At 39.3% G+C, this 25,026-nt stretch overlaps 1 protein-coding gene across 1 annotated transcript in view; it reads left to right on the top strand.

Moving 5' to 3' along the window:
• Positions 1 to 25,026, top strand: part of PCDH15 (protocadherin related 15) — an 810,754-nt gene that overhangs the window by 642,613 nt on the left and 143,115 nt on the right. The window contains exon 25 of the mRNA XM_087701782.1: positions 21,043 to 21,159. Coding sequence (XP_087557908.1) covers positions 21,043 to 21,159 — 117 coding nt within the window. The remainder of the gene's footprint in view (positions 1 to 21,042; positions 21,160 to 25,026) is intronic.

Genomic DNA, 25,026 nt, shown 5'->3' with positions numbered 1-25,026 from the left:
AAGTGGTTTTTTAATGCCATAACCACAGCAGCAGGCACATCCACAGCTAATTTTGGTTATCCCAATGTCTTGGAAACTGACAAAGGAAGCTTTGATTTTTAGTCTTTACTTGGAGGCAAATTAACTCAGATGATAGAGCTGTACACTAGAAACTGGGGGAAAGGCCCAAGAAAATTGCATGAAAACACTTGGGATGAAACCTAAGGGAGTTTTTTTTTCCCCCAAAAAATCTTGGTTGAGAAGCAGGTAGTGTTTCATCTCATATTGTCTCTCGATTGAAAACTAGATCTATACTATGATATATAGATAACATTTTTTTCAGGAAATTACTAACAGTACAAATGTAGGTTTGTCTACTCAAAAATAGGTCACATTGAAAGCATTTGGACTCCCTGTTAGGATAGTGGCAGGGGTGAAATTCAGCAGTTTCTGACATGTTGTGGAGAACCAGTAGTGGAAATTTTGAATAGTTCGGAAAACCGGCAAATACCACCTCTGACTGGTCCCACTCCCATCTAGTCTCTGCCTCCTGAGTCCCAGCTGATCAGGAGGGAATGGAGATTTTCCAGTAAACTTCCCCTGCCATATCCACCAAGCCATACCCATCAAGCCATGCCCACAGAACCGGTAGTAAAAAAAAAATTGAATTTCACCACTAGATAGTGGGTGTAGAAATTCAGCTTAAATGTGGGTTTATGCCTGAGCAAAATGAAGGAAATTTGCTTTTAAAGGCACTGAGCATGGAGTTCAGGCTCCCCCCTCCCTCTTTTTAATAAAGCTTAGATACATTGTTCAGGGGTTTTATTAATCCTGTTATGGCATTCAGTGATGTAAAAACAAGAAGAGCAATTGTCTGTGTAATATCATACAAAGGCTGTGCCTACATATGATTATAGAATCATCAAAGCCTTGACATGCTCTTCCATTTTGCAATAAATATTTATTAGGTTTTATGTCCTAGAGTCTATGAATCCTTGTGTCTCTTAAAAATTCATTTATTTTCTTGTGGCTAGCGTGCAGCAACATTATATCATATCATGTCAGAGGTTAAGTCATTCCCAATATTATTAACTATTAATATTAACCAAATTTATTCCACAATTATGGCCACCAAAGATACCATATTTATGCTATATTTAGTTACAAATTTATGGAACCTCTATAATGGAGCTATACATGGACACCACATCTAAATCAAGCAGCTGATTGTCCCTCACCTCTGAGAAGTCAGAAGCAAAATTGGGAAATGTTGATGAAAATTCTCAACCATCCAGATAAAGTTGTCTGGAAGTTGAGTCATGGAAATTGGAATTCTTTTCTTGATTTGAAATGTTTGCTTATCTAAACACCTTCTTCAGTCTGAAGAAGGTTAGGGGGACTCCATGTATATATCCTCAGCTCAGCTAATAGCAATAGCAGTAGACTTATATACCGCTTCATAGGGCTTTCAGCCCTCTCTAAGCGGTTTACAGAGAGTCAGCATATTGCCCCCAACAATCTGGGTCCTCATTTTACCCACCTCGGAAGGATGGAAGGCTGAGTCAACCCTGAGCCGGTGAGATTTGAACCGCTGAACTGCTGATCTAGCAGTAGCCTGCAGTGCTGCATTTAACCACTGCGCCACCTCGGCTAATCTGGATAGGCTCATTGGGTGAATAGGCTGAGAGTGAAATGTTCCAACTCCTAAATCCTTTGGTTCCACCACAAAACCGCGGTCGACTAAAGCACGCTCGATGAAACCGCGTACCTGACGTCATCACAGTGCGACGAAAAAAGCATGCTGTGAGCGCTAAAGCTAAAATTAACCCCTAAACCTAAACCTAACCCCCCGAAACCTAACCCTAAACCTAACCCTAAACCTAACCCTAAACCTAACCCTAAACCTAACCCTTAACCTAACGCTAAACCTAACGCTAACCCTTAACCTAACCCTAAACCTAACCCTAACGCTTAACCTAACCCTAAACCTAACCCTAACCCTTACTTTAACGTGAATTGGCTTGCTTTCAAAGTGCTTTTTAAAGCGCCCTTTTTTCTCCGTGGTCGCTGTTGTCGCGCTGCTGATGACATCAGCGATGCGCTTTAATCGGGCGCGCTTTAGTGGACCGCAGTTTTGTCGTGCCACGAAATCCTTTACCCTAGGCATATTGTGAAGTGTGGCCTCCATGGTGAACCTGTGTAGTAGTCTTAATCTTCCTGGGGAACTGAAGAAACCATGGTTTGAGGGAGAAATGAATGAATCCATTTATGCTAAAGTGGTAAATGCTTCCCTGAATAGCTGTGGAAGGCCTCAGCTACAACTTGTCCACCATTATTTTATGCTGATCTTTTTTCAGTCCTCAGGAAGATTAAGACCACATCACAGGAATTGGAACATTCACATCCCAATGACTTTCTGCCTATTACCTACTGAATCTATCCACATTAGGTGGAAAATGAAATCACCTTGGAGGACATAACCCCATAACCAACTTGCTCAGACTGAAACAGCGACTTGACTAAACAGTGAAATGCTTCAAGGCCAACAATAAAAGAAGTCCAGTTGCCATTACGCTTGGAAGTATTTTTCGGTGATGCGGTGTTCCCACTGGAATGATATCCTATTGGAAATTCATCTGCCTCTAACATTGTTCGCCTTCTAAAAACAAGCTGAACAGAAGAGCTTTTCCTGAGGAATTCTGAGCCATTTAGTTTAGGTTTTATTTGTCTTTATGTTTCTATATTTAACGTATTTCCTTATTTTGTGAGTTGGTCAGACTCCTGGGATTATAGTGAGTTGCAAACCTGATTAATAGAAAGACTATATTCTCCCGCTGTTGCATTAAAAACGTTATAAAAAATATAGGTAATCCAATCCCTTGAAACCTACTAAAATTATACTGAAGTTGCATTTGAGTAAGCATTCATAAAGCTGCAATATTTTGAAAGGGGTTTAGCAAGTTATAAACTTCATGTTATCAATAACGCCTAGATTCAAATGGGTTTCCTACAGCACTCAAAATGGTGGACAGCCAACTGGCAACAAAATCCAACTCAGGGAGGTACATATTAGCAAGGAAACCTCTTTGAAAACTTTGAAAGCACGGTCAAAAAGATAAATCTTTCTGAACCCATGTTAAACTACAAAGTGGCAATGAGGTCATTTCATTTACAAATGCAGACCAAATTAAATTCACTAATATCCCAATCTAATCAGCCTAATATACAGCATGTGATGAATTTACAGGATATATTAACATTAATGGACAATTTTTGGCCTCATGTTACTATAATGCAGGAAGGTTAATCTGTGTCTAACATTGATATGTAAGCCTTTTTTCCTTAGTACACACGTTTTGGGAGATTCAACTTGTAATAGAATGTGAGAATGGCCTTGGGAGTTGGGAAGAAGAAATGATCCCCAGGGAATGATCATATGAAGAATAATGGCACACAACTGAGTAGGAAGGGATCAGTCCTAATTTATCAGATGATAAAAAAGGTTCCACCACAAAACCGCGCTCGACTAAACTGCGGCTGACTAAACCGCGTAGCTGACATCATCAACAGGGCGACAACAGCATGGAGACAGAAGCACGCTGTAAACCTTAAACCAAAAATTAACCCCTAAACCTAACCCCCCTAAACCTAACCCTTAACCTAACCCTAAAGCTAACCCTAAACCTAACCCTAAACCTAACCCTAAACCTAACCCTTAACCTAACCCTAAACCTAATCCTAACCCTTAACCTAATCCTAAACCTAACCCTAAACCTAACCCTAAACCTAACCCTAAACCTAACCCTAAATCTAACCCTTAACCTAACCCTAAACCTAATCCTAACCCTTAACCTAATCCTAAACCTAACCCTAACCCTAAACCTAACCCTAAACCTAAACCTAACCCTTAACCTAACCCTAAACCTAACCCTAACCCTAACCCTTAACCTAACCCTAAAGCTAACCCTAAACCTAACCCTTACCTTAAGTTGAATCGGCTTGCTTTCAAAGCGCTATTTAAAGCGCCCTTCTTTCTCTGCGCTGGCTGTTGTCGCCCTGTTGATGACATCAGCGACACGGTTTAATCGGGCGCGGTTAAGTCGAGCATGGTTTTGACGGGTCACAGATAAAAAAGGAAGTGTCATTCTTGGGACTCTCTGTGCTTGATTGTTTTCTTGCGAATGTTTTATTACTAAACTAGGTAGTCCCAAAGGTGAAGTTTCTTGGATGAGAAATGAAACGTCTTCAAAGAAAAAACAGAAAGTCCAGTTATCTCTTGAAAAAAAGCATCTTTGGGACAACCATGACCTGGATGACTGAGAATCTCCATAGACCAGGGGTGTCAAACTTGTGGCTCGCAGGCCAGATGTGTCATGTGCTGGCCCTGCCTGCTTAAGCATCAGGGGGAAAGTCCTGATACGTCACATGATGCCACTGTGACAATGTGAGTTTGACACCCCTGCCATAGACACTGAACTAGGTAACATCATCACTGCAAAAAAAAAAAGGGGGGTAAAAAAAGACATTAGGAGTCTTGTACTTTTAGACATTCAAGATGCTGTTCATGTAATCCTAGAATATAGTAGTATTAACTCCTGTCTGGTCTACTTGGGAGGCTGATATTACTAGAAAATTTAAATTGGATTTAAATTTAAAATGTATTTGTTTATTGTTTACCTGTAGTTTAATATAGTTTTAGGGACAGCTTTCAAAAATGCAATTTTACCAAGGTAGCTATAGCAATAGCAGTTAGACTTATATACCGCTTCATAGGGCTTTCAGCCCTCTCTAAGCGGTTTACAGAGTCAGCATATTGCCCCCAACAACAATCCGGGTCCTCATTTTACCCACCTCGGAAGGATGGAAGGCTGAGTCAACCCTGAGCCGGTGAGATTTGAACAGCCGAACTGCTGAACTGCAGTCAGTTGAAGTAGCCTGCAGTGCTGCATTTAACCACCTCGGCTCTTCAAATAAGGTAGCTGAAAAGATTGTTTCAGGTTACTCATATACACATGTTGTACAGATTTGTGTGACATTACTGTACAGTTTTAGTGTTTTCAACACCTCAGCAATATTGTTTTACATTTGCAATAGATTTGAACGTCGTATACATGACAAGGCTGTTTTCTTCCTTTTATCTGTTCACGCCAATATTTAATGCCTTGGACCTAATACTGTTAAACATTTTTCTTGGACCAAGTAACTACATTTCTTTATTTTTCTCCATTCTAACTAACTTTTATCAAGTGTATTCCATTTCTGTAAACTATACTGTGTTCTATCCTCTGATATTTTCATACTCCAAAAAGAAAAAGTAAACAATACTTTTACTAAATTGGAACTTCTGTCCAAAGTCATATTCATTTTTTTTACACTTTTATTATACTATTTTAGTAGCACTACTGTATATCATTATTATATAATTATCCCATTCATTGCCATGTAGTTGCACGTTTATAATTTCTCTCCTGGTTTCTAAAAGCCTAAAATCTCATTTGTGAATTTTTAATGATATTTTATGAGCCCACAGTGGTTAGAGTGCAGTACTGTAACCTATTTCTGCTGCCTGCCGGCTGCCTGCAATTTGGCAATTCACATCTCACCAGGCTCAAGGTTGACTCAGACTTCCATCCTTCCAAGATGGGTAAAATGAGGACCCAGATTGTTGGGGGCAATATGCTGACTCTGTAAACCACTTAGAGAGGGCTGTAAAAGCCCTGTGAAGCGGTATATAAGTCTAACTGCTATTGCTATTGCTATTGCTATTTTTTCCAGAGTTTTTTTTTCTTTTGCTTGCAATTTAGAAACTTCAGTGCCAGCCAATCTGTTGCTCTCTCCAGTAGCTGTGCTTGATTACCAGTGCCATCTTATTTCAATATATTTGAGAGCCATATGTTGGATAAAGCTGCTTCAGCAGATCTGATCTCTGATCTTCCCTCTGATGTTTAATTGTCTGCACAAGACTTTTATTGCCTCATATACTTCCTTATGAACATTCTCTGTTAATCTAAATAATTACCTTCTTTAGGCTTGCAGAATATTAAATATGAAAACAGGGCCATTGTGCAGCATTAACAACACGGCAGCAATTAATTGGAGATCTATTTAGTTAGAGAGAAAAACCGTGATGTTTATTTATTTATTTGTCTTGTATGCCGCACACTCCCGGAGGACTCCGGGTGGCTCACAAAAGACAAGGGAAAGGGGGAAACTAGACAAAGACAACATATTAAAAACAAAGTCAACATTCACAATTTCCGTGGAAGTAGATGTTTCTCAGACCCTCCGGCCTGCTGGAACAGCCAGGACTTGGTGGCTTTGCGGAAGGCCGGGAGGGGGTAGTAAGGGTCCGGATCTCGACAGGGAGCTCGTTCCAGAGGGCCGGAGCTGCAACAGAGAAGGCTCTCCCCCGGGGAGTCGCCAGCCGACATTGGCTGGCAGATGGAATCCGGAGTATGTTCACTTTATCATGAGAAGTAGCGAGTTGAAAATTGTTGTAAGAAGATTCTCATCATAAAGCAGCTAGACCAGCAACATTCTCATCTGGTGTGTTATTTGCCCATTGTTCATTGTATAAATTCAAATGTTGCTTCTACAGTGGACTCATTCAAATAAGCAATTGTGACCCAAAGGAAAAAAAGCTCATCAAACAGTGTGCAGCAAAGAAAATGGTATGGAGGGTTGTAGAATAGAGAGAGGTGAAAGTGACTAATCCTTTCTCTGTGAAAGAGGAGTTCCGTGGTTGTTCACACAGGGAAGGAGAGAATGGATTTGGTTTTGAGCTATTAAATATCAATGCAAACAGTTGTCAAGGAGGGGAGAATGACAATGAGTAAGGATGGAGGTATTACTTGAAGTTTTGCAGGTATGCTATCATCAGTTATGCCTTTTGAACAAGCAAAAAACCCAAAGCTATATTTTCTTTAAAGGTGTTACCAGGTGTATCAGTTAGTGATGTATTTCTCCCAACAATTTTTGTAATGTCATTTTACACAGCATTTGTCAACCCCCAATAATTAATTATTGCTAACTTAAAATAAATTTCTTGTTTCCTTTTAAAGCTCTGTTGCTACACATCACATTTCCAGAACAGAAAGATCATTAATTAATAAAAACAGGAAGTAAACCAAGTGCTGAGTTATAATTATCTATAACTTTTATTATATAAGCTAATAATTCCTATGACAAATAGAAATAACTGTACCATTACATTCTAAACCAAGTGCTGAGTTATAATTATCTATAACTTTTATTACATAAGCTAATAATTCCTATGACAAATAGAAATAACTGTACCAATTACATTGAATTTATATATAAATAAACTGTTAATGAGCAATTTTCAAAGGCGATTAATAAAGTATTGAAAGAAGAGACTATTTCACAACACATGAACACATTCAACAAATATATGTCGTTTCAATCGGAAAACTGAGCATCATAGATCAGTCCCAAGTCCAAAAGTGTCGGAGTTTCTGGAGAGCAATCAGGCATTCAAACAATCGGCCCTCAACAGACACATAGAGATAAACAACATCTACATATTACTCCAAAGTGACAATCAAAGGAAACAAAAAGAACAAACAAATTTCACAAATAAAAGTAGCTCATATGGTAGTAGCAAATTTTATGTGCAAATCACAAGGCAAAGGCACAAAAAATTGCATGCACTGAAAAACATAGATGCTATTAATTTCTGAGGGTGAAGATATTCCTGTTTTTAGTTTAGTTTAGAGTTTTATTAGTTTTGTATGCCGCCCACTCCCGAAGGACTCCGGGCGGCTCACAATAAAACAGGGAAAGGGGGATAAATAGGACAATGCAACAATTTAAAAATACACAACATTCACAATTGAAGCGGGGCTGGATACTTCAACAGCCCCCAGCCTGCCAGAACAGCCAGGACTTGGTAGCTTTACGGAAGGCCGGGAGGGTAGTAAGGGTCCGGATCTCCACGGGGAGCTCGTTCCAGAGGGCCGGAGCAGCAACAGAGAAGGCTCTCCCCCGGGGAATCGCCAGCCAACATTGGCTGGCGGATGGAACCCGGAGAAGGCCCAGTCTGTGTGATCGAATCGGTCTTTGGGAGGTAATTGGCAGGAGGCGGTCTCTCAGGTACCCAGGTCCGATGCCATGTAGGGCTTTATAAGTAACGACTAGCACCTTGAAGCGTGTCTGGAGACCGATGGGCAGCCAGTGCAGCTCGCGGAGGATAGGTGTAACGTCGGTGTACCTAGGTGCACCCACAATCATTAATCCATTTTTGTTAACAGTTCAGGGGATTATTATGATGTTCTTTATGCTTATCTATTGGTCAATTGAGACGCAGTTTGATCTACTGATTAAGGCACCACGCTGGACACTGGGAGTCCATGACTTCTAATCCTGCCTTAGGTGTAAAGCCAACCAGGTTACCGTAGGCTGGTCAATTTCTCTCCGTTGTAGGAAGGAGGCAACGGCAAGCCATTTCTGAAATCTCACCAAGAAAACTGCAGGGATTAATTCAGTCAGTTATCAAGAAACAACAGTGACTCAAAGGCAGAAGGATAAAAGCTCACCTGTGAAAGGTTTCACCATCATCATATTGTCTTTACATGTCCTCTGCATTTTGAGGCTAGAAAAATTGAAGAGTATCTTTTATCTTAGATAAAAGAGCGTAACTCCTGGTGTCTTGGAAATTCCCAATGTTTCACTGCGTTAAAAACGAATAAGACTATTCATTTCTGTTCAGCTGGTTCCATTTATTTATACATGTATTTCATTTTTTCATTCATTTCTTAAATGAAAATATTTCTATAGAAAATGCCGTAGATGCAATACGTTAGGATATCATAATTTAGCCAAAAATTAATAGAAATCCTGTCAGTTATTTGTGTTATGGTAATGATTTCAAAGCTACTAGGAAAACTGAGCTCATAATGTACTGTTCTGTATTCAGAATAGTACATTATGTATCCTTCACTATGGCACTCCATATATTTAGCTGGATATTTGAAATGATTTAATCTACTGCTTTCAGCTTTTACAGAAATGAGTCTAATTCTCTCACTCTCCCCTAGTCCCTCCCTCATTATTAATACACAGATAATATTCAAATATTGAGCACTAAAATATTTGAATGTCGTGGAGATAAAGCATTCAAATAGTTAATTGTTCTGACCCCCCTCTTCGCTCGTTCACAAATGACAGTCAAGACAGAACTTCAAAGGAAATATCTTTATCAGTCCTGGCTCAAGTTGGCTGCAAGCCAAAAAATAAATGTAGATAAAGTCTCTGGCAAAAAGTTACACAGCAAAAGCAAAAACAAAAAGCTCTTACCGCAAACCAGGTTTACAGAAAGCAAATCACTTATCCAAGTGCCTCTTTGAATCAAGTTTACAGAAAGCAAATCACTTATCCAAGTGCCTCTTTGAATCAGGCTTACAGAAAGCAAATCACTTATCCAAGTGCCTATTTGAATCTCGAAATGATGAACGACGAACCACGAACGTTGACTTCTGCCACTAAGGCGTGGCACCATCCGTCTTTTATCTGCAGAAGACAACCCTAACGAGCAACAGCTGCTCATTATTCCTGCATCCCGATGCAACTCACAGCAAGCTGCTGCTGAGTCACAACAGTTAATATTCAGAAAAAGTAAACCCCAAGAGATTTCCAACACAGAGAGGAGAAATGAAGTCAAATGACAAGGTGTGCATCATGACATCACAACGATGAGATATTTGTGTCATGCTATATGATAGAAATACATAATTGCATACTTTTCAGTATGACATCATGATGCTAGTGTCAACTTGACTTATTTTGGAAATTACTAGGAGAATGTTAAAATGAATCTGAACCTTTTATAAATTTCAATACTATCAGCTATAACTTCCTATTATTTCTGGAGTGTATATTGCTATAATTCTGTTTCTACTTGACAAGCAGATTATAGAATAGGTTGCTTGATGGCTACCATTGGTATACTCAGTGGAAACTGTCAATATTGTTCAAGATATAGTAGAAGTTAATGATATATTGTAAGTTTCAAATCTCAGTGTAAAATGTGTTTTTCTTTTCCATTTTTCATTTTCATACAGTCACATATATACTGTGCATAACCGGGGCCATACAACATTAAACAATAAACACAGCAATTCTTCTTGTCAACAATACCCCCCAAAATAGAAACCCAATATACCTCTTCAACCCTCCATACACCTCTTTCTTTCGCCCCCCTCCAACTTTCCATCTTCCCTCCATCATTCCCCTCTACCCTACTTCCCCTCCCCCTCTACCACTCCTCTCTCCCAGTCCACTTTCAAATCTCAATATCAATTATCCCAACCAAAAATGTAGATTTTTTTAAAAGATACAACATCAAGCTATCATTTCATCTTAGCTATAGTATAATTACATATATAAAAATGCAAGAGGTAGTCAAACTGAAAAAAAGTTATCATTCCTAACGTTGGCAATATAAACAGATCTACAGGTAGCATTTTTATAAATGAGTTCAGTGAGAAAAAAAATCTTAGTACATTAAAAAATAATCTGAAATATTTGAACCAGTTATTTTTGTTTTCAGCATTTGTTTGGTGAAATGAATGAGCTTAGCCCATTCATCATGGGTGTAGAAATATTTGTCATCATTGGTTGAGAACCCAAATTAATTGACTGTACTTGTCCAGCATTTCTAGTGTGATAATTATTTTGTAGATATAAAGCATTCTTTTCCATGCCTTTATAGATGATGAGTAATTTTACTTGAACATATAAAGTTGGATAACTAACTGCGTGAAGAATTTTAGAGTTTAATTTTCTACAATGAATTTATCTCCTATAAATAATCCATAGTAATAACTCCTTCGATGGGGTTTTTAGAGAGAGATCGAGCAAGGTAATAGTTCCTTCCTTTCTATCTTCCTTCCTTTGAAATTAAAAACCCTGTATAAATAAATTGTCATTGAAATAAAATAGCTGTAATTCTAAACCCATAATTTTATCTAATTTTGATAAGAACTGTCTTTTCCGAATTACATCATATTCAGTATTCAGTATTTCCAGCCTCTGTGTGGGATTTTTCAAAGGTCATTTAACTTTTTTTTTTTAGAAATGTTAGGTGGAAATAAATTAAAAACAAAGTTTCATCTCACTAAAATTATGGGTTCTTGTAAACGTTTCTATTTCAGAGAAGTGTATTTAAATGTTTTCTTTCCTGGCCTCCTCAATGACTTAATTTTCTAGATACTGTGCTGCTTTTATAAGTACATCTTAGCAGGATTAATCCATGTGATTAAAACTAAACTAAACTAAAAGTAAAGAAAAATATAATCTATGGCAACAAGCACAATGGTCACAATTAACCTTCAACCTAATTTCATGTGAATTTTTGTTTAATTTTAAAGCCGTAAGTAAGAATTCAGTTTAAAGCCTTAAGTAATAGTTCAGTTTATACTTCTGACAAAAATTAATTATTTCTAATTGTATAAATGTCTGACTTAATACCTAGGAGATGTAAATAATTCCATCCAAGTCAAGATAAGTGATCCCAGATGATCTCAAGGGTATTAAGGCCATAATCAGCTGGGACTTTATATAATTGGCACCTGTTTAAAAGAATGTTATTCTGGGAGAAGTGCAAGAGAAAATTGTGGAAAAGAGTGGTAAAGTCTTGCAAGTTGGCAACACATTATGCAGAGCAATCAATGGTGGTTTTTCCAATGACTAGAGAAGGCAAGGCAAGGAGGTCATGATATAGCAATAGCAATAGCAGTTAGACTTATATACCGCTTCCTAGGGCTTTCAGCCCTCTCTAAGTGGTTCACAGAGTCAGCATATCGCCCCCACAGTCTGGGTCCTCATTTCACCCACCTCGGAAGGATGGAAGGCTGAGTCAACCTTGAGCCGGTGAGATTAGAGCCGCTGAACTGCAGATAACAGTCAGCTGAAGTGGCCTGCAGTACTGCACCCCAACCACTGCGCCACCTCGGCTCTTCTTATCTACCACTCATTGACTTGAATGGACCTCTCATTAACATTTTACAAGAATGAAGTAAGGGTATAAGAAAGTAACCAGGGTGCAGTTTTGGGTGAAGATTTTGAGTTCTACAGACATAATAAATTTAAAATTGCAGCTCTGAAGACTGCACTCCTAAAAGTATGTCATGACCTTTCATGTCTCAAGGTTCCAATTTGAAATGAATCAGGCCTATTTTCGGGTAAACAAGGAAGATTGCTAAGAGATTGTTCCTTGATTAATCAGGCCTGGTTTAACCTTTTAATTTGTCCTGATTTCTAACTTGTTTCTTAGCCCTGCTTCCTAATTTATCCTTTGATGTGACTTGTTACTCAGTCTTAACAACTGATTGCAGAACTCTTGTTTGGGGCCTGTCAATTGTGAGTATAGGAGAAAGAGAGAAAAACAAGGCTGTAAAGCTTTGGGGAGAGGGGCAAACTTAAAAGTTTTCTAAAAATGCTTTTGGTACACAATTTCTTCCACCAAGGGAATTATATGCAGCATAATGGCTCTTCTGCACTCTGGGAATGCTTTAATTTATGCTTTGCTTGTATGTTTTTAAACAAAGTAATAAAAGCATGTTAAATCTCCAGCCTGTCTTATGTAAATCTCTAATAGTATTGTACCTGCAACTTTCTACCACTCAGCAAATGGAGAAGGTGCTATAATCTATTGCTGTCAAGTTTTACAAAAAATGCTGAGAAAAAGCAGTAGGCTAATGCTAATGCATTGCATATAGCTAATTAAAAAACGGGTGGGAAGGGGAAACCATTCTTCCATCCCACCGTCTTCTAAAATTTAATCTTCTGAAAACCCCATAAACCAAAGCATTTGTATTCATGTGACCAGCCTTGGAATTAGTTCAGCCGTTTTTTTTCAAAAAGTCTTTGTTTGAAGATTATGGCTAGAAAAACGAACGAAGGCAACTCCTTAGCTTACTTCAACAATTCCAAACTTAAGTAACTCAATTACCAATTCACACTTAATATATTAATCCTCAAACTAAGCAGTTTTCTGAACTCTCACAACATGCTAAGCTGTCAAAAAAAAAATAAGTTGTGACTTGGTGGATTCTCCCGATTTATTGAATTAAAATATGGCAAAGAAAAGTAAAAAAAAAAAAGAGCAATAAAGCAGCAGCAATCGAATGTGTAGAAAGGTTTCTCATATGTGTATATAACTTCATAGAATTGCAAACTTTCAGTAAATAAGCATGCTTCATTGTACTCATGTATACATAGTTGACCTCTATAAGAAATTCCTTTGAAATCACAGGTAATGTCAAGTCTTTAATCTATTAGGACCATACAATCCAAAACAATACAAGATTAACACTAACCAAACTTGTTGCATTGTCTGGAATGCAACTGTTGGGTCTTTAACTGACTTGCAATACATAAATACAAACTCGTGGTGTGAAAAATATGCTCGGAGACACTGACACTGAAACACTATTGTTCACACCAAACTACAAGCCAATAGGATTTATTTTCAAGTTGGATTCTTTAGAATTCCAGACAAAATACATTTTCAGCCGAATCTTGCTGAAAATATGTGTTATGTTTAGTTGCTATTTCAAAGACTTCAAAATGGATGAGAAAAGTTAGCAATTTTATGTTACTCATTTTACAATTTGCTCCTATGCCATATTTTTGAATTAAGATTTGTCTCAGCTGCAAAATGTGCCTTCCATACAACATTATTTAACTTTTGGTCTTTCTGAGTGAGTTTGTATATATATTTATCTTGTTGCTATTGTTTTGTTTGTCATAAAGAAGTAAGCATTAACCATTCTAGTCATTTCCTATGGACAAGGCTATTCTGTATCATCTTAATCAGGAAATGTTTTCTGTCATTGCTCTTTTTGGCATTTTAATTTAAAATTCTTTTCAGAACCATAAGGACTTGTGGAACAAATGTGTTCTGAATTTGTCATCTTTGCTTTGAAAACAATTAAGACAAAAGAAAGAAACATACCAATATTTGATAGCCCCCCCCCAAGCATTTTTCCTTCCAAAATATTTTCTCATATGTGTTAAATACATACTTACTCAAAACAAATTTTTGATGCTATTAGTGTCTCTAAAAATGGGCTCAAAAGATAGAAAAAGTGTTTTATTCTTCAGAAACTTCCTCTTAAAATAAGGTATTCATTGGGCATCTTTACATTATTTTTTTAAATTCCTAGATTGTGTCTAGGAATAGAATTTTGTTTTTTTTCCAAGCTGTGCTGTATCCTGTATTTTGTATGCAGAGAGTGGAAATCTGATATTACGACTTAACAGGTATCCAGGTACCTTGGAGAGTCTAATACAGACTCTAATAAGAGCCAAGGTGGCACAGTGGTTAGAGTGCAGTACTGCAGGCCACTTCAGCTGACTGCTAACTGCAATTCGGCGGTTCAAATCTTACCGGCTCACGGTTGACTCAGCCTTCCATCCTTCCGAGGTGGGTGAAATGAGGACCCAGACTGTGGGGGCAATAATGCTGACTTTGTAAACCGCTTAGAGAGGGCTGAAAGCCCTATGAAGCGGTATATAAGTCGAACTGCTATTGCTATTGCTAATACAGGGATGTCAAACTGAAGGTCTGGGGGCCATATCCTGCCCGTGAGGTACTTAGATCTGGCCTGTGGGGCCGCCCTGGAAGCAGCCCTCAGTACTGACCCTCAGTGCTTCTCCCAGCAAAAACGAAGTTAGGGGGGGTGGGCAACCCTCCCAAACTCCATTTTCACTGGCAGAGGGTTGCAGCCAGAAATGGAGCTCAGGAGCCCAGTTTTCGCTGGGAGAGCACTCGGTCCAACACAGGTGCCCCCAACACGAGTGATGTCAAATTTGCCACGCCCACCCTGGCCATGCCCGCCTCCCAGGATCAATCACAATCCCGATGCAGCTCTCAATGAAATCGAGTTTGACACCCCTGGTTTAATAAATCCTTTTCTTCTGTTGCCACTGTCCTCTTGGTGAGCCATCTGCATTTCTTAAGCAGCCTGAATCTTGCGCCATTAAAGTGGCTGAACAGCCACCATTCCAGAGGTGGGTTCCTACGAGTTCGGACCGGTTCAGCTGAGTAGGTAGTAACTTGGCCTACCGCACCCCTGAACCAGTTCTCTCGGCAGCACCATAGGCGCTGTTTTTTGGCTTCTGCGCATGCGCAGAAGCATTTTTAGTACATATATGTGCATGGCACGTCCTTGAGCGAACCAGCAGTAGCAGCAGCCAGAATCCACACCTCCACCATTCTATACTTCTTGTGCACATTCTCTGCAGAGATTAGCAGTGCTCTGAATCTCTATTGAAAGCTAATACCATTGCTAGCCATTGTTGCCACTTTAATGTCATTTTTATTACCCCTTCTGCTTTCTTTTATCTTTACGGCTTCAAATCTCACTCTTTTTTTTTTCATTCAGCCCTCTTTCCTCCCATATGTCATGATATTCCTCTATAGCTGAACACTTTTAAAGGATCAGTTTATCTGGTTCATGAATGGGGGAACCTTGAAGGATCAAGGCAAGAAGAAAAATAGAAACATTTCTACTGTCTGATATCTCTCCACATAGGGAGAAACCATCTGGACTTTTTTTTAGAAAAACAAACTAAAAGTTTGGTACAAACACAAAGAAAAAAACCCCCAATTAATTTAAAAAGTTTTTGTTATTTGTTACGGATCGTTCTGAACCTAAAGAGCTTGAGTAGAATGAGCATCAGCCTGCATTACAAGAATTAATTGAAAAGTCTATACCTAAGGAGACACAGTTTCACACTGGGTCAAGCTGACTGAGACCATCAGTTCAGCAAAGCCATGAGGCTAGCAACACATCATAAATTATGAAAGAAAGAAATGTGATTTGGCAAAAGTATCAAGCTGATAGCTAAGCTCTGTAAAAGAAATGATGGCTTGATTGGCTTCTTAATGGCAATATTCTGATTCTGTAACTGTGACTAACAATACATTGTATTAAGTTACCTCCCAAATGCAGACTTTTTCTTTTTGCAAAACTAAGTTCTTGTTCCTGGTTTCCATGCAAGATGCTTTAACATTGTAATGTGCATTGTGCTACTTCAGTGAAGTATTTATGACTGCAATAAATTCCTTGCCTTTGTAGCAGAAATTGGCTCTGTGAGTGAGTGAGTGAGTGAGTGTGTGTGTGTGTGTGTGTGTATGCAATTGGCAGCAAAGAACTCTGGGTTTCAAGTGACATCATTCTACATGTGAAGCAAGCGTTACAGCCTATGTGCTATTACAGTGCTTGTGGTAATGTTAGATGTAAAAGACATTAGAAATATACAGGGCAATATGCTTGTCCTATCTGCTTGTCAGTACATTTGTATGTTTTAACTTATACATATAAATTCAATTCACTTTGCATGTCTATGAAGACTGCCCACAGGCCTTACCTCATTTTCCATAGAATGTGGGGATAGCAATAGCAATAGCAGTTAGACTTATATACCGCTTCATAGGGCTTTCAGCCCCCTCTAAGTGGTTTACAGAGTCGGCATATTGCCCCCACAATCTGGGTCCTCATTTTACCCACTTCGGAAGGATGGAAGGCTGAGTCAACCCTGAGCCGTTGAGATTTGAACTGCCGAGCTGCAGAACTAGCAGTCAGCTGAAGTGGCCTGCAGTACTGCACCCTAACCACTGCGCCACCTCGGGATGAATTGGTGCATGGATAGTGCAGTCTTCAGATGATAATCAAACAGAGTACATTGAGAGTTATTCCTAGTAAAAAGGATAGTAGCACCGCATCCCTGCCCACAATGGGAAACTGACAGTTTGAAAGGGTCTGCCACAATGATATAAGTTTTCTGAGTAATTAACTAAAAAACACTTAAGACTTAGAGAGTTCAAATCTGCCTTGTAACATGAATTATAGTAGATTTCTATCAGGGAAAGTTACAGCTCCAGCTTCTAGAAAATCTGGAATCTGAGTTGTTTTCCACAGAGGACAAATAATGCTGCCATCTTCTCCACTCACGGATACACAATAGTTTCCCTTTGTAGTTACTGGCATGTTATCGCCATCATCAATAGCAATAGCAATAGCAGTTAGACTTATATACCGCTTCCTCTCTAAGCAGTTTACAGAGTCAGCATATTGCCCCCACAGTCTGGGTTCTCATTTCACCCACCTCGGAAGGATGGAAGGCTGAGTCAACCTTGAGCCGGTGAGATTAGAACCGCTGAACTGCAGATAACAGTCAGCTGAATTGGCCTGCAGTGCTGCACCCTAACCACTGCGCCACATCAGCTCTATCACCTACCCTATGGATCAGCACTCCCCATGCCCGTCTGTCTCACACTGTCCTTCAGATCCACTATGATCATCCCAGTGTAATATTTCATCATGTCCAGCCAGCGGGTATCAGGGTGATCCCTTATTCTTTTTCCGTGGACCATTCCCAGCATATTTGACTTTTTGAGTAAATCGGCTCTCATGGCATGGCCAACGTATGACAGTCTCTGTTTGGTTGGCTTCAAGTGATATCTTTGGTGAGGTTTGGTCTGGGACTTTGTTTATTTTTGCAGTCCGAGCGGTGAGTAATAGTCACCTCCAGCACCACAGTTCAAAGGTGTGATCTTGGACTAAATGCTATGCTAGATTCTGGTCCATCATTGGCTGAATTGGATAACACTTGCTACAGGGTAATGTCTCTTGAAGCTGCTATAGATGTCTGTTGTGACTCAGCAGAAGTTTGCTGTGAGTTGAGTTGGGATGCAAGATTAACAATGCAGCTGAGGCTCGTTAGTGTTGTCTTCTGGAGATAAAAGGACGGATGGTGCCATGCCCTGGTTGCAGAAGTCAATGTTCATCGTTCATCGGTCGTGGTTTGTTTGTGAGAGACACTTGGATAAGTGATTTGCTTTCTGTAACCCTGATTCAAAGAGACACTTGGAGAAGTGAATTGCTTTGTAAGACATCTTTGTTTTTGCATTCTGTTATCTTCTTGCCAGAGACTTTATTTATGTTTATTTTTGGGCTCGCAGCCAGCGTGAGTCGAGGCTGATAAAGTTCTTTCCTTTTAAGTCTGTCTGACTGTCGTCTTTGAACGAGCGGAGAAGGCGGTTCAGAACAGATGTCTGTCTGTAGGCTTTAAAGGTAGACAGTCTGTTTGGTTTCCTTCAATTTTTGACTCATAAGCTTCGAGTGAAATTGAAACCAACTGTGTGTTCTTCTAATCTAAAGCAAAATTGAGTAACTCAGTAGCACTTGTACTCATAATTTATAATAGTTTTTGAAAAAGTTTTTCCCCTAGTTCTCACGAACCTTTGATCTTTGCCTTATAATGTATAAACAAAATATCAAAGGAAAAACAAATTTGTAATTAGACTTATTATATCTAGCTGAGTTTTATCAAAGAAAGTTAAACGTATTCACAAATCTCTCTGCTTTGTCTCTACTCACTGCTCAAGTGAACAAATTCATGAAATCCTGGATGCAATGCTTAATCTTATGCTACAGATGGAAGGCAATTAGCTAAGGTTATTAATTTACCATTATCAGGTTGCTTCTGCTCTTAATTGGCTGTAAAAAGATTGATAAAGGGGGCACTGAATGTCTACACCCAAAGGAAGACTATTAGAGAACAAGGGAAGAAAAGACAAAAACAAATGGAATCAGTGGGGAAGCACAAGGAAAGAGTTTTTATAAAGCATACTGATTTAGGCGATGTAGAGCCTAATATTTTTTTTCCTAGGCAAAGTTTTCCTGTGGGGTCTGGGAAATGTGTGACTGTTGTTAAGAAATATGTTAGAGAATACATATTAAGGCTGTGTGCCCGTTTCCTTAATCTCTTGTCCACCAAGGCACTACAGGTGTGTTTCTTTATTCATTCCACTAACTGAATACCCATGCTCCGCTACGAAACTATGTGATCGGGCTTGATAAATTGACACTTGAAAATAAAGTAATTACAATCCCCAAGGAGGCCTCTCCTATCTTATCCCCTTCTCTCTCTCAGGCTTGTCCCACAGATGCTTCTCCTATCTTATTCCCTTCTCTCTCTCAGGCTTGCCCCACAGATGCCTCTCCTATCTTATCCCCTTCTCTCCCTCAGTCTAACTCCTTAGCATCAGAGAGTTTTTTAGGTGCAGAGAGGGAATAGAATGACCATCAGATCATTAGTATTTTTATAGTATTATTAACACACTCTGATGCTAAGGAGTTCTACTTCCCCTCCCCACCTGAAAACAACTCTGTTCCAACTGCCACATGGGCATGGGCAGCACGTGACTCATCCGGCCTGTGGGCTGAGTGTTTAGACATTGAAAAATTCTTTCTTAGCGAGCACCTAGTAGCCAAGAGGCATATGCATGCCAAATTTCAAATTTTTAGGCTTTACGGTTCTGGAGATTTCGTGATGATGCGTAAGTGGTATTTCACAGATTCTGTTGTTCAGAAGATCTCCCAAATAACGAACCATAATTGAACATGTGCATTAAACAGCATTGTGGTTCACCTTGCTGTAGCTGAATCTTTACATAGAACCAAAGTTCATAGACTTGGAAGTTACCTATTTGCTTGCTTCTGGTTAATTCATGCCATTCATATCTGACAAGATGGACGTGCTCTACATCCCATCTGTTAAACAATGCCATCTGCTGCGACTCAGGAAATGTGCCTCATCTATTACAAAAATCTACCCTTTTGAACACTATATCCTCTGAGATTTGCCTTTGCTAGTATTTTAGAAATCCTTGAAGATTTTGATGTTCCCTTGATCATGGGATCTGTTTGGTGAGGTGAACCTGTCACTGTTTCTCTTTTTTATTATTGTTAGAGTTGAGTTCATCTCAAGCGACAATTGCATTCATTATTTTTACGGATTTAATCCTATGTCCATGTCCTAAAGTTGCGATGACTGATTATATAAATTAAGGCAATCAAGTTCATCATGGTCATAGATAAATATCACTCACATGGTTTGTGTAATTAATTAAAGCTGTAATCTTAGATGCTGCTTGATGAATTGAAACATCTGCAAAAAAAATTGATGCAGTCCTAGAAATCTGTTTGATCAGCCATAATGTTTTTGATAGAAGAGACTTGTCAGTGTATATTCATGAACTGGAATAGGGCCTAGTAACAAGGTCAACTAATGGGAGCTGAAACAGTTTTGGAGCCTCGGTGTGGCTTAGCTCTGCAGATCTGAGTCTGTGCTGAGCTCTAAGCTAGTCTGTCTGCTGCTCTGAACTGAAACTGAAACTGTTCTCTCCTCTGCCTGTGTTTTGCTTGTATTTACTAACACATTGGAAAAACCTCCTTTTGTGTTATATTATATAAAATATATATTATATATGAATCCTGCTGAATCAGTTACCTTTGTATGCTTTCTGGATGTGATTGCTGCAACAAACTCTGATAAGAGACCAAGTGGTTTTCTGGCAATTCTGTACAGGTTAGTCACATTGGCCTGCAAATTCGTGACCCGTCAAAACCGCGGTCCACTAAAGCGCGCCCGATCAAAGTGCGTACGTGACGTCATCAGCAGCGGGACAAATAAAATTAAAAATAAATTAAATTAAAATTAAAATAAAATTAAAGCAAGCCGATTCACATAAAGGTAAGGGTTAGGGTTAGGGTTAGGTTAAGGGTTAGGGTTAGGGTTACGTTAAGCGTTAGGGTTAGGGTTAGGTTAAGGGTTAGCGTTAGGTTTAGCGTTAGGTTAAGGGTTAGGTTAAGGGTTAGGTTTAGGGTTAGGTTAAGGGTTAGGCTTAGGGTTAGGTTTAGGGTTAGGTTTGGGGGGGTTAGGGTAAGGTTTTCACGTTAATTTTAAATTTACCGCTCACAGCGTGCCGTTTTCGTCGCGCTGTGATGACGTCACGTACGCCCTTTTGTCGAGCGCGCTTTAATCTACCGCGGATTTGTGGTGGAACCTGCAGATTACCCCTTGAGCACCAAACTGGAGCAGCAAAGCGAATTAAATTAATAATCAGGCAATGAATACTGGAAAACAGGCTGCTTGGGGAGCGGGGGAAACAAATGTCCCCAAGTTTTTTTTAAAGAAGGTTGTATGTTCATTTATTCTGGATTTGAGAATCTTTTTTTTAATGTTTTGCAGGATATGAATGATTACTCCCCAGTATTTAGCAAAACTCTGTACAGGGGCATGGTGGCGCCAGATGCGATCAAGGGCACAGTTATCACAATGGTGGAAGCAGACGATCAGGACCCACCGGTAAGCAAAGAAAGGATTACTTAATATATATATATTTTTAATGCAAGAAGAATTTCTTTTAAAACCACATAAATGGATTTAATCCTCTGAACAATGGAAGTGATTACTGCATATCGATTTCACAGCAGTCGCTGTAATACTAGCCTATCCTGAAGCTGCACTTCAATTACTGTTTCCAAGATGGATAAGCTACAATGCAAATCTCTCCCCCCCCCCCCCCCCACAACCTGCATTTCCCCACTCTGTGGCCCAGGTTCCTTTTTGATGGAATAATTGCTGTTAGAAATCTTTAGTGTGCCTCAGCATGCAGATGGAACAAGGGATAAGCAAGAAATGCATTTCAAATAGCTAATCAGCTAGTTCGAATAACTCTGTAGTTCCAACAGGAAATAAATATTTTGAAGGGTTATTATTCCTATGTTTTGTCATTTCTTCAAATCTTCCGGCAAGAAATGTACCTGTCGAAAAAGCCTAATTAAACTCTTAAAAAAGGAGTGTAGGTTTTGACAACTGCATGTGATTAAATATTTTCTTCCCAACCATGTTCGCTCATTGAATCGAAAGTGCTCTTAATGCAGCCAGGATTCTCCAAGTTTTTTTTTGGAAGAACGGCCACATTTGTAATTTTGAAAACATGTTGTAGGCACTGTCGGTCTCCGGGTGCGCTTCAGGGTACTGATGACCACCTTTAAAGCACTCCATGGTAGTGGATCTGGGTACTTGAGAGACCGCCTTCTGCCGATTACCTCCCTTCGACCAATTAGATCGCACAGACTGGGCCTCCTCCGAATTCCATCTGCCAGTCAATGCCGACTGGCGACTACACGGAGGAGAGCCTTTTCTGTTGCAGCTCCGACCCTGTGGAACGATCTCCCCGTTGAGATCCGTACCCTCACCACCATCCAGACCTTCCGCGCAGCCCCCAAGATCTGGCTCTCCCAGCAGGCCTGGGGATAGGTTCCCAATTCACCCGCCCGAGTGTTGATTGCTGAATGAAAGTTGTGTTTTATTATTTTTCTTTGTTCACATTTTGTTTTGTTTTTTGATACTGCACCCCCCTCCCTTGTGATTGTAAGCCGCCCTGAGTCCCCTCAGGGAAAAGGGCGGCCTATAAATCTTAATAAATGACTTTAAAAAAATGACTTTCACAAAATGGCTGCCAAGCTAGGTGTAACATTAACTACTGATGTTATTGTTGTCATTAACCAGCACAGCAACATTAACTGGAGAGCCAGTTTGATATAGCACTGGGTTGGAAACCAGGAGACTGTGAGTTCTAGTCCTCTTTTAGGCATGAAAGCCATTTGAGTGACTTTGGGCCAGGCACTCTTTGTCAGCCCAGCTCACCTCACAGGATTGTTGTTGTGGGGAAAATAGAAGGAGGAAGGAGTATTAGGCATGTTTGCCACCTTGAGTTACTTATAAAGTACCAGTAAGTAGTAAAGGTGGGATTAAAATGGATTAGGAAAGGTGTTGATATGTAGTCATAATATAGAAGGATACCAAAGAATTGTCTTTCTTAGTTTACTATGTTCATATCAAATATTGGAAGCCAACAATTGTTAATTTTCTAATTTAGAAAACTTCAGGTAGACCTCGATTTACAACTGTTCGTTTAATGACCATTTAAAGTTACAACAGCACTGAAAAAAGTGACTTATGACCAGTTTTCACACTTAAGAGCCGAGGTGGCGCAGTGGGTAGAGTGCAGCACTGCAGGGCCACTTCAGCTGACTGTTATCTGCAGTTCAGTGGTTCTAATCTCACCGGCTCAGGGTTGACTCAGCCTTCCATCCTTCCGAGGTGGGTAAAATGAGGACCCAGATTGTTGTTGGGGGCAATATGCTGACTCTGTAAACCGCTTAGAGAGGGCTGAAAGCCCTATGAAGCGGTATATAAGTCTAACTGCTATTGCTATTGCTATTATGACCATTGCAGTATTCCCATGATCATGTGGTCAAATATCATGTCCTTGGCTATTAACTCATATTTATGACAGTTTTAGTGTCCTACATGACACCCTTTTGTGACTTACTGACAAGCAAAGTCAGAGGGAAAGCTAGATTCACTTAACAAGAGCTTGTCTAATTTAACAACCATTGTGATACACTTAACAATTATGGTAACAAAGGTCGTAAATTTGAGGTAAACTCACTTTACAAGTGTTTCACTTAGCAACAGAAATTTTGGAATCAATTGTGGTCGTAAATCAAGGACTACCTCTGTACATATATCACACCTTTGATTGCACGGACAGTATCAGACCTCTAATATCTCTGGAAATGTTTATTTAATTAGAAGGTTATGAAATGGAATGTCCAATGAAAGAAGATTTGAACCCCTTTCCCATGCTAATTTAACTTCATGGGGAAACCCAACAATAACAATTGGGGGAAATTGGTGATACGGAAAAGAATTTTGACTTTGGACCATCTGATAGATGATGAAGTTTTAACATCCGCTATGTTGAAAGATAAATGTCATCTGAGATATAATCCAATGACAATATTTACGCCTACAATACTGGTTAACTATATTTTTTGGACCAACGACATTGGTCCTGGTAGTATCTGAGAGACTAGAACAACTTGCCAAATCCTTTAAACCCCACCCCCCCAAACCCTAATATTAGTTTTTCTATGTGTTAACAGAAAATCAATTTGATATGCGGCTATTAAGAAATGATTGGAATAAAGAATCAGAATGTTTTAGATTTCCTAGGCAATGACTTAACTTCTATACCAAGAATGTCAATGAATCTTAAATATTCTAACAAGTGGGCAACATAAATTCATAGAAGCAGAAAAAATTATGGGCATCAAGGAAAGTATTAATGTTAAAGGGTGGATGTTATGGTATTATGATTTCTCAAGATAGATTTCACTAGTTGAAACAAGGGATAACATACTTTTTATCTCTCTCTAAAATATAGTTGTTGGAAGGATTGGCTTTAAACTATTTCCTGAACTGTAACCTATAGAATTATTCCACAAAGTGATCTGTTTATAGAATTGCTCAGTATGATCATATCTACTCCTTGCATATATTAATATCTGTCTCCTCTGATAAAAGATTAGGGATAAAAACAGAGGTGATATTCTGGGGGTTCGGACCGGTTCACCCGAACCAGTAGCGGAAATCGCAGATGGGCTCACCCCCATCCACCCGCCCCAACTCTATGACATCCCTTTTAGGGACCTTTTAAAGCCAACGCTCATGCACTGAGCTTTGCGTGCGCGGACTGACATTTGTGAACCGGTAGGGAAGGTAAGTTTACCCCTGGCCAAACTCAACAATCTCTTGACACTTTGTGTCTTAAGTATTGATGTGTGGTTTTTAGATGAAATCTAGTGATTGAGAGGCACCATAATTGTGCTACCAAGTAGCACAATTGATCCAGTCAGTTTTGAGCATAAGCAGACTGGCCCATTCTGTTTTCTTCTCCCGTCTCATCTCAACTTCCTCCACATTAGATTTCATTTGACTTTGATTGATCTCACTAAAATGTCTACGGAGATTCTCAATCATCCCGGTCATGGTTGTCTCAAAGGTGCTTTTTTTCAAGACTCAACTGGACTTTCTGTTTTTTCTTTGAACACGTTTCATTCCTCATCCGAGAAACTTCTTCAGAGTTGAAGAAGCTTCTTGGATGAGAAGCAAAACATCTGCAAAGGAAAAAAAAAACAGAAAGTCCAGTTGCCTCTTGAAAAAAAGCACCTTTGGGACATATTGTTTATTGAAGCAATACAATGTTATTGAAAGATACCATTTAACTCTATCTAATACTATCAAGAAGTTTAAACTTCAGAATAGTAATTCCAAGCACTCTATTAGCAGGTGGTAAAATTGAGCCATTAGGACAATCAA

Source organism: Thamnophis sirtalis, unplaced genomic scaffold (assembly GCF_051295495.1).
Source record: "Thamnophis sirtalis isolate CommonGarterSnake01/CBP01778 unplaced genomic scaffold, rThaSir2_p1.2 scaffold_15, whole genome shotgun sequence".
In the NCBI taxonomy this organism is placed as follows: Eukaryota; Metazoa; Chordata; class Lepidosauria; order Squamata; family Natricidae; genus Thamnophis; species Thamnophis sirtalis.
The sequence above is the reverse complement of the archived record's forward strand: the minus strand, read 5'-3'. Positions and strand labels throughout refer to the sequence as shown.